Source organism: Pteropus alecto, unplaced genomic scaffold (assembly GCF_000325575.1).
Source record: "Pteropus alecto unplaced genomic scaffold, ASM32557v1 scaffold46, whole genome shotgun sequence".
Classification (NCBI taxonomy): domain Eukaryota; kingdom Metazoa; phylum Chordata; class Mammalia; order Chiroptera; family Pteropodidae; genus Pteropus; species Pteropus alecto.
The window spans coordinates 945519-956394 of NW_006439231.1; the positions used below are offsets into that span (position 1 = coordinate 945519).

General features: G+C 31.5%; 1 protein-coding gene across 1 annotated transcript in view; it reads left to right on the top strand.

Moving 5' to 3' along the window:
* Nucleotides 1–249: 249 nt before the first annotated feature.
* Nucleotides 250–10876, top strand: part of LOC102879930 (transmembrane protease serine 11C) — a 61380-nt gene continuing 50753 nt past the window's right edge. The window contains exons 1-2 of the mRNA XM_006916513.1: nt 250–305; nt 8061–8176. Coding sequence (XP_006916575.1) covers nt 250–305; nt 8061–8176 — 172 coding nt within the window. The remainder of the gene's footprint in view (nt 306–8060; nt 8177–10876) is intronic.

Sequence of the window (10876 nt, forward strand, 5' to 3'; positions counted from 1 at the left end):
ACAACTGAGTTTTAAATTTTGCCTCCACTTCGGTCATGTGATTATTATTCATGGAGTAGCATATATATAGTTCATGTTTTACTGATGTAAAATTAATTAGCAAATGTTCAGAAAGCACTTTGAAGATGAAAAGTGGTTTGAGTGCCAAGTATTATCATTATACTATTATCATAAAACACATAAAAGTTACAGGATCTCATAAGCTAAATAGGTGAGGAATGACTGTGCTGCACAGCACTCGAGGAGAAGATGGCAAAGCAACAACCTCTGCAGAGGGAACAGGCATGGACACCACTGCAGAACAGGTGGGCTTAAGGGGATGTGGGCCGCAGGGTGTACTGTCATTGCTCCTTGGGCAAACTTCCTTAAGGGACCAAATTACAGTAGCCTCATTTGTATTTTAAAATTCTTAAAAATGATTTGCTCCCTCAACCTTTTATGAAAATAGGAGCAATATAAATCGTAAGTAAAGGAAAACCAGAATAAATAAGATTGATAAATTTTATCATTAGAATCTGTTCTGCTTGTTAATTTTAGTCTAAAAAAAATCTTTCCATCACAATTAGACCATTCATGAGAAGTATATGTATAACTGCTGAAATTACTAAAGTAAAATTGGGGGATTTTACTATTAAAAAGATCATTTCACTTTAAAAATGAAAAAAATACAAGATTGTTACATCCATCTATTTTTAATAATGTATGTTGATATAGAGACAATATTTATGTTCCTAATATGCTATTTTACCTATAGGAAGTGGTAGACCAGAGTTTAGGTCTTAATTTTTAATTACTGAAACATCATGATGCTTCACAGCAGTATATTTTTAGTGGTGTGATTTAACATTGTAGTTGGAAACAAAAACAGCAACAAGAAGAAAGTTTGTTTCTTCCCATTAACAGTGCTGTGAACTCAGATAACAACTGGCCTGGAAGTCACAGAAGTGTGCTGACTGGTTTCACGGCACACAGAGATGGACAAGTAATTCTTAGGTTATGATTCTTAAGCTAATCAAATTAACTCACAAATGTAAATGTTCGCTTACACATTGCAGTCTTTCCTGGCAATCCAGTAAAATTCACAGCTTGATAAACTCATTGAGCCTGACCCATATTTTTAATAAAACTTTTAGGCAACTGTCTGGTTTTGATTTCTTGCCAATGTCTAGCTAGATTCTAGGTGAAGAGTATAATATTGGGCTGAATTTAACTTCCAGATAAACAGCTCAAATAATCAGTCTTTTTACACATTCATGTTAATATTTAGCTTAATCGGCCATAAAAGAACCCTTGAAATCTTTTCCATCAAGTTAAGTTACTGTTAATCCTTTTGACTTAATTAACAGAAACTCCAGTAAAAATATATGATCTTGGCTTCTAAGTAGTGTGTTCTATGTCCTTCATGTTAACTTACTATGCTCCTTATTCTCCAGAAACAATAAATGAGAAATTATGTGTAGACAGACCCTGGATTCATTCTTTCAAGGAATTAATAATTTTTTAAGTACAACTTACCAGCAAAGCCACCATTTCTAAAATCCCTAAATAATTCTTGATATCCTTATTGTCTTATCATTATTACAATTGAATGGCTTCAGGATATATCTGGTGAAAAAAAATAAAACATTTTGGAAAATTAAGGCATGTTGCTGAAATCAAAACAATTTTTTCTATTTCTTGCTTCAACTCCCTCCCAAGAACCAATTTCTGTTGAGTAATAAGTAGTCTATTTTTCAACCAACATTCTACATAATAATGCTTCAGAAAAAGTGGAATTTGTATGTCTGACATTGTTTTTAAAGAACACTTTAAAGAAAAGAAACTGAATGATGACAAAGATCAATTTTCCTTTTGAATTAGAAATAAGCACGCGTGCACACACACACACACACACACACAAACACACAAGAACAAATCAATTAAGCCCTTAGCAAGTAGAAAGAACATCTATAGCTTAGAAAACTGGTGTGAATGACAGAAATTCTTAGTTTACCTGCCTTTAAAATTAACTTTTATTTATTACCATAATTTGACATTTGTGAATTCAGATAGATAAATCACTACAGTGATCTTAAATTTTGGCTGTAAAATAAGTGACAGTTCCAAGTCAGATTGCTTTCGTTTTCCTTTTGGAGATCAGAAATGAACCCTAATCCTAACTCCAACCCTAAGTATACTAATAACCAAAGGAAAAAGCTCTTTTCCCTAGATTTGAAATGTCCTATAGTTTTTCCTTCTTTAAAATTAGGAAACCAGAATGGGTGATTTGCAAAGTCTCTTCCAGTTCCAAAAGGCTATATATCTCTTATTCTAGAAATTTTACATTGGGGGAAGTATGAAGTCAAACAATACTCCCTAATAAACAAATTCGGGTATACAATAATCAGTATTATATCAACTTACAGACAAATAAGAAGGCAAAACAGTAAATAAAGTTTACCTGTGTATCTATGGGTTGAAACATTGTAAAATTGCCAATATTCATTTTTTGATCTGCAAAGGCAGCATCTTTATATGATTTAACCTATTAGAAGGACATGGTTGAGAAGAATAGGAAAATATACTCTAAATTTTTGTCACATCAAGTTTCAATCTGATGAACTCACAGTTCAAGACTTATTCCATGGCAAGCTGTGTTGAGTAAAATATATAGACATATATCTGTGAGTATGGAAAAGGTTGCTTAGGATAACATACTCATCTATAGGAAATTAAGTTAACAAGATATTACCATATCATTTAGTTAGCTATCTTCCCAAATTTTTAAACTTTATTTTAAACTCATGAAGTGAATTCATCAGACTGGTATAAAGTGTTTTCCTCTAAATTTTTACATAGTGAGATGTCCTTTAGGTTTTTTAAATTTTATTTTATTATGGACCCAAAAAAGTTCACGAGCGTTAGACTTCGATAGAAATATTAAGATATTCGTTTTTATACGCAGGGTAGAAACATAATTTGGACAAAATATATTTAAATGGTCAAAGTTTTTTTAAGTAAAATGAAATTTCTGAAAAGATTTGACTTGGAAATCTTACCTGCATTGAGATCTAGTTAATATTATCTGTTCAGGAAATATCATCTGTTCAGGGAATAACTATTAAATAAATAAAAAGTAAATTTCCTAAAAAATATATTTGATTCTGCTTGCAAATAAAAATCAAATTAATATAGGTGTTTTGAACTAATCAATACTTAGTATAGTAATTTCAATGTATTTTTATTTATATATAAAAATATAGAAATCTGAGATACATATATCTCAAAGACACCTTATATAGACACATACATATATACAAACCTACCTGAGATATTGTACATATGGGTGTATAGTATATAAAATCTAAAAATAAAATGTAAATATGAATAAATTTATATTATATTAATATAAAATATATAAACCAAATATAAAATATAAAAATATATGTTATAGCCTGAATTTTATGCCCTCAAAATTCATTCGATAAAGCTCTAACCCCTCATACTTGAGAATGACTACTATTTGAAGATAGGGTCTTTAAAGAGGTAATTAAATTATAATGAGGTTTTTTTTTGTTTTTTGTTTTTTTGTTTTTTAAATAGGCCCTAATCTAATATGACTGGTGTCTTTATAAAAAAGAAGAAATTAGGACACAGATATGTACAGAGGGAAGACCATATAAAGATGCAAGGAGCAGACAGTCATCTATAAGCCTAGGAGAGAGGCCTCAGAAGAAACCAAACCTGCCAGCACATTGATCTCAGACTTCTAACTGTGGGAAAATAAATTCCTGTTCTTGCAGCCACCCAGTCTGCGGTACTTTGTTATGGCAGCAACCAGCAAACTATACAATATTTATACTATATAAAACAAAATTAACTTTATGGTTCTTACATTTTACATTAGTAATCTTGCTCATCATTGTATACCCCTTGCCTAGCCCAATACCTTGCACATAGAAAATGCTCAATAAGCATGATTACAATAAATTATTTAATTTCTAAAGAGAAATTTCCTCTGTTTATGCCAAATAGATACATTGAAATAAAGTTGCCTCCCAATTTATAAATAATATGGTAATTCATTCTAAAAGCTTTTATTATATTATTCCCTTACTCTAACTATTGTTTCCAAGATGTATGTATCATTTAATGCCTATAAAAAAAAAATCCCTAAGAGTCTGTTAAAAATGATGAATAAACCCCCAGAACTTCTGAAGGCTGTTTTGATTAAGGTTTTAAAAAGTCTGACTTGAGCCCTAAAATATTAAGTTACTCTAAATGTAAATACTCTAAATATACTATTAAAAGACAGATATTAATAGAAGGGTTTTAAGGAATATAACCTAATCATATGTCAACAAGAAACTCACTTTTAATATAATGATGTAGGCAGGTTAATGGTATAGGATAGAAAAAGACTTACAGTGCAACATTATTCAAATAAAAGCAGGAGTGACTATGTTAATATCAGATAAAGAAGTACACTTCAGAGTAAAGAAAATTACCAGAGAGGGACATTTTATGATAAAGGAGCCACTGTATAATAATAAAAGAGTCAATCAGCCAAGAAGACATAGCAATCATAAAAGTGCATTACCAAACAACAGATCGGCAAAATATATGAAGCAAAAATCAAAAGAACTGAAAGGAGAAATTTAAAAATTCAAAGCCACAGTTGTAGATTTCAACACCTCTCTCAATAAGTGTTAAATGACTGCACAGAAAAACAATAAATCTAGGATAACTCAACAACATCCTCAACCACAGGATCTAATCAACATTTGTAGAAAACTCTACCCAACAACAGAACATATTCTTTTTAGGAGTCCATGGAACATATATCAAGATAAATCATATGCAGTACCATAAAGCAAACTTCAAAACATTTAAAAGACTTCAAATTGCATTTAGTACATTTTCCAACCATAATGGAATCAAAATAGAAATCAATTTTTAAAAAGATAGCAGAGATATCTCAAAACACTTAGAAACTAAATAACATATTTTTAAAAAATCCATAGAACAAAAAGGAATTCTCACAGTAAATCTTAAAAATACATTAAATTAAGTAAAAATGAAAATAAAACATAAAATTTATGAGTCACAGCTAAAAAAAAAAAAACCAGTGCTGAGAGGAAAATATAGCATTAAAAATACTCATTAGAAAAATAACCTAAGCTCCCACCACAAGAACCTAGAAAAAGAACAAAATAAACCTAAAGCAAGTAGGAGAAAATAATGGAGAGTAGAAATTAATGAAATGAAAATAGAAAAACAATAGAAAAAGCAGTAAAACAAAACTGTTTCTCAGAAAAAAAATCTATAAAATCTGCAAACCTCTAAGAAGACTGACAAAGACAAATTACTAATATGAAAATTAAACAATTAAACAGAGGATTTCTTTACATAGTTGTAGAAATCAAAAGGATAAGGGAGTACTACCAACTCTACATGCATAAATTTGACAACTTAGACAAAATAGACCAATTCCTTGAAAAAACGCAAAGTATCACAACTCATTCAATAGATTTTTAATAGACTCATAACTATTAAGGAAATTTTAATTATAATTTAAAAACTCCTTGAAAAAAAATATCCAGTGTAGTTTATGCCAGGAGTACAAGAGTGGTTCAACATTCAAATAAAATTAATATAATCCAACATATTAACAGTAGAGAAGAAAATTCACATTTTACTCAACCCGTATAAATATCCTCTAACTGATTTTTGACAAAGGTACATGCAAATCTCTCTCAATTGTTTTTTACAACTGCATGTGAGTCTATAATTGTCACAAAATGAAACATTTAAGTTTTCTTGAAAAATAAAGGTATTCTATTAAGTAGAACATTCTTAAGTCAACTGACCCTATATTTCAAGTAAGTGTCATAAAAAAAAAAAGGAAGGGTAAAGTATAAAAGCTGTTCTAGACTGAAAGAGATATAGGAGATATACTAACCAAGGACAACGTACAGATTTTGATTTTTGTTCAATAATAAGAAAATTATAGGAGACATTTTAAGAACAAGTAGAAATATTTGAATATGAATTTGGTATTAGGAGATATTAAGTAATTATTCATAATTTATTAGGTATAACAATGGTCATGCTTTTTAAAAATACTTTTAACTCTTTAGAAAGAAAATAAAATATTTATGGTTGAATGTCATGAGGCAATTATTTTTATGTAACTAATCTAAATTAGTCAGAAAAATATATAAAATTGCAAAATGTTTATAGTTCTTAAATCTATGCAATGGATATATGGAGGTTCACTAAATTATTTCCTCTACTTTCTTCTATATTTTAATTTTTCCATGATAAAACTTCTCTCTATCCCATTTTCTTCACCATATAGAGTCCCACTTCTTTGCTCCCCTTTTCAGCAAGCTCTTTGAAAGAAGAATGAAGGACCACTCTCTAGTTCTTCTATTTCTACTCTCTTTCAAACCATCTCTAACTAGTCTCATGCCCCTTTCACTCCTAAAACGCCTTTCATCAAGATCACCAATTACCTTTATGATGCTAATCCAATGGTCAATTTTCTGTGTTAATTTGTTCATCTTATTTGAGTTGTTGGCACTGTCTGACACAGTTGATCCCCTTCCTCCTCCTTGATACACTTCTATTGGCTTCCAGGACACCACTTTCCACGGGTATTCTTCCTACTCTCACTAGTTATTTCCTCTCTAACTTCTTTGCTATGTCTTTCTCTATTCCATATTCTCTTAATATGAGGGTGCTCCAATGATCATATCTTGGTCTTTTTTATCTATACTTATTCCCTTGCCAATCTCATCTACTACCAGAGCCTATGTTGATGAGTGCCAAATTTACATCACCAGCCCAGACCTCTATGCCAAACTCTAGACTTGTATATCCAACCTGCATCTCTATTTGGATGCCTAGTGAACAGCTAAAACATAAAATGAACATAACTAAATGCATATCATCCCCCTCAAAACCTACTTTACCCACAGCCCTCCCATTACAGTTGACGACAACTCTATCCTTTAAAACTTCAAGCTACAGAACTGGAAACCATCCTTGACTATTCTCTTCCATTCACATTTGACACCAATCCATCAAGAACTCCTATCAACACTATCCTTGAAATGTATGTAAAATTTAACCCCTTTTCATTTCCTCCACTTCTACCATCCTGGTTTACACCAACATCATTTTGTGCTTGGATTATTGTAATCATATCCTTTATTGTTGCTTTGCTTCCACTCTATTCACTACAATTTACTCTCCACAAAGTAGTCAGAGGGATCCCACTATGAAATTAGGCCAGATCATCATAGTCTTCTGCCCAAAGCCCTCCAATGCTCCCATTTCACTAAAAGGAAAAGCCAACATAATTACAAGGACGTACAAGGCCCTACCTGATCTGGGCCTTGGTACCTCTCAGACTTAGTGTCTTACTCCTCTTTACCTTATTCACTGCTCCAGCTGCACTGTAGTTCTAACACATCAGACATGCCCCTCCCTCAGAGATTTTGTCAATTTGTTGCTCTCTGTCTAGAACTTTCCAGATATCTGTGTGTTTAACCCCCTCACCTGTCTCAAGTCTGCTTAGATTTTACCTTTTCAATAGTCTTAACCTGACTACTCTATTTAATATTTCATCCTGCCACAACCATTTCACACATAGTCCATATATCTAATCTTTACCTTGCTCTATCTTTTTTCCTACAGAACTTGAAATCATTTTATCAGTTATGGATTTTATTAATTATGCTTTTTTGTCTATCTTTCCTCATTAAAATGTAAGCTCCATAATGAGATCTTTGTTTCTACAGCTGTGCCTACCATATAGGACATCTAAAACTATTTGCTGTATGAATTAATTTTGATTTTAGTATTACCATTGTCATTCATATGTACTGAAAAATAATCTAGCCAAATATTATATTCTAATTCTACATGTTGTTTTCAAGCTCAGCAGTCCATTGAATCCATAATTAATATAAAATAATGCCCTTTTTCTTAACATCAAATCCATATTTATCTTTGAGAATGTTCTATATCTTTCTCATATTAACACTTGCTTTCCTTTCCTATTTCCTCAGAAGAACAGAATCAGACACAAAAATTAAACTCACAAGGTGTGGAAAGATTACCCTGGGTATCTTAATAATGGTGATTGCTACAGTAATCATTGGACTTATTGTTCATTTCACCACTAATGGTAAGTACTCATGACGTCTGGCTTTCCAGTTACATGGAATTACTTTCCCATTATTAAGAAAGTTGCAAACTTGAGAATGAAGGAAAGAAAAGAGTCAGACAAGATTATTTGGCAGAGGGAATTTTTGTTATGGTTAATAACAATTACTGCAGTCTTAGCTATTTAGTGACCTTTGGCTTAGGGCATTCTGAACCCAGAAATTTGACAAGCTCTTTTTAATTCCTGGTAAATATTTAGGTGCTGGGAGTACATTAATGAATAAAGTAGTTATAGTCTCTATCGTTGTTGAACTTACAACTTTCTGAAGAGATAATCAATGCATTAACAAACAAATAAATATAAAAGCCTAGAATGTGGGATTCTAAACTAAGATTTCTTATTTCAAAACGTATATTTTTTCTTTATATGATGTTTTCTTCTCATAAACTTCCCTCCAAAAAGTATTTTCTATTATTGAAAGATGAAATAAATAAAAAAGTCAGTACAAATTTTTCTATATATTTCACATAAAGTAGAAAAACGTTATAGGATACGTGAGTTTGATTTCTCTTAAAAATAGCTATTTGTGCCATATTCTCTTTGTCCTGCTCTGTTACTCTCTTCAGCCTACTCTTTTCTAAACTTTTGAAGGATGAGAACCTTTATATAGAAATTTTTTTCACATTCTCACAATAGAATTATTTTGTTGAATAACAGAACAGACAAACAAGTACTGTAAACTTAGTAATGCTTTTAAATTAACTTGTATTTAATTAATTGTATCTACCTATGTTTGAAAATCAATAATACATATATGTATAAGAAAAATGCCTAGTGTTTATATAAATACTTTTCCCTAGAATCAACTGTTGCCATCATGCCATTATCCTATATAATTCACAGCTCACAGGTTGGGAACTATTGCTTTAAAACATAGTGTTTTTTGGAAAAAAAAAATACATTTAGAAAAGAAGCTGTTTAGCTAAATAAACATCCATTTCATTTTATAAGGAGAAAAGAGTTTACATAGAGAGAACTGGAGCTCTATAGAGTAGTAAAGAGGCCAGCTCCCAGACAACTGTTTTCTAATGTCTGCTTCATTTTCCATATACACCCTTCTATAGACACAGACCAATTGCTTGTGCAAGCACAATCATTAGGTAGACTGTAATGCCAGCTGCTACCATTGACAGGAATCATAGTCATAGCATATGTCCATAAACCTTTGAATAAAGTTGCTCACTCAAGACAGAGACACAGAATGTACTGTCTTTCATCAAGGGTGTAAAAGTGCCAGAAACTGGAGATAAGGATATCTAAAGAGGTTATCTTTAGAGATTGGTGAGCTATAATTTCTCATACTACAACCACCTTAATATGTGAGTGATTTCCCCTTCATATCAAGCTGAGAGACTGGCTTTGAAGGAGAGATCAATTTGACCCTAAGAAGACTCTCAAAGATTCAGTAACACAGTGGACTGGAGTTTAATTCACACCTGAAATATCTAAAGGGCAAGAGACTTGGAGCTTGTTCAGCATAGTAAAGAGGAGATGGAACCTGTGGGCAGTTTGAAAGACCAGTCTTTGAGACAAATGCTGCATAAATGTTTCCTATGAAACAGATATAGACCACCCAGAAAAAAAGCCCCATCATATTAGGTCCTGTCCAAGAGACCACTTGGAGTGGTAATCAGATTTCAAGTTAAGGAATAGGAATATCTCTAGCTGTCTAAATGCTGAGAAAGGAGTGTACGCAGGCTGGAATAGTTACATTTATCCATGTGAGGGAACTATAGTTGAGACAGCTCCACCAATAGGCAGAAAGTGAATTTCAAAGTACAGGAAAACCTAGAAGGGCGTGAGTTTTAAATAAGTACTAAGTTCCTAGAATCCAAAACTAGATGCCAAATTCTCTATCATTCAAGTAAGGACCTAGAGAGGTCCAAATCCAGGTGATAGAGTGGAAAAGGAGGAATAACAAGACAGATGATTAAAAAGCTTGGGGAAGGAAAACTCTCAACTTTATGCCAAGTTCAAATTTTTATACAAAAAACCTAGGTATTTTAATTTCTAAATTGAAACCACATTTTATAATTTATAGGGCATAGAACCTATTACTAAAGAATTTTAAAAGTTGTTTTATAATTACATCCTATAAAACATACTTGTTTGAAATACTAGTTTATATATATTTGTGCATATGAGTATAATCACCACCTTCAGTTTATTTTAAAGCAATTCTATACAGATAGTTTTAGCGGGCTAAGAAGAAACTACTCATGTGAGAATGAATATGGATTCTAATATATTTAAGAACTCAATCTTGGATTTAATCATAGTAATACCTATTTCCCAGAAGTTATAAATTTCAGCGGCTTATAAAAACATCTAAAAAGAAAAACATTCCAAAATTAAGTATTTCTGCATCAGAACAATAAGTTTTATTAATAATGTAAGGAATTAGAATAATGTCCTGTAGGAATTAGAATAGAACCTCCTGAGACAGTAAAGTACTTTGATAGGGCTTCCTAATTCTTAGATTTTATTTCCTTTTCCTTTTTCTTTTTTTTTTAAATATTTTATTTATTTATTTAACATTTTATTTATTTATTTTCCCCCTACCCCCTCCCCTCTGGTAACCACTAGTCCATTGTCCATGTCCATGAGTTTCTTTGTTTGTCCTGTTTGTTGCTTTTAGGTTTATATCCCATATATAAGTGA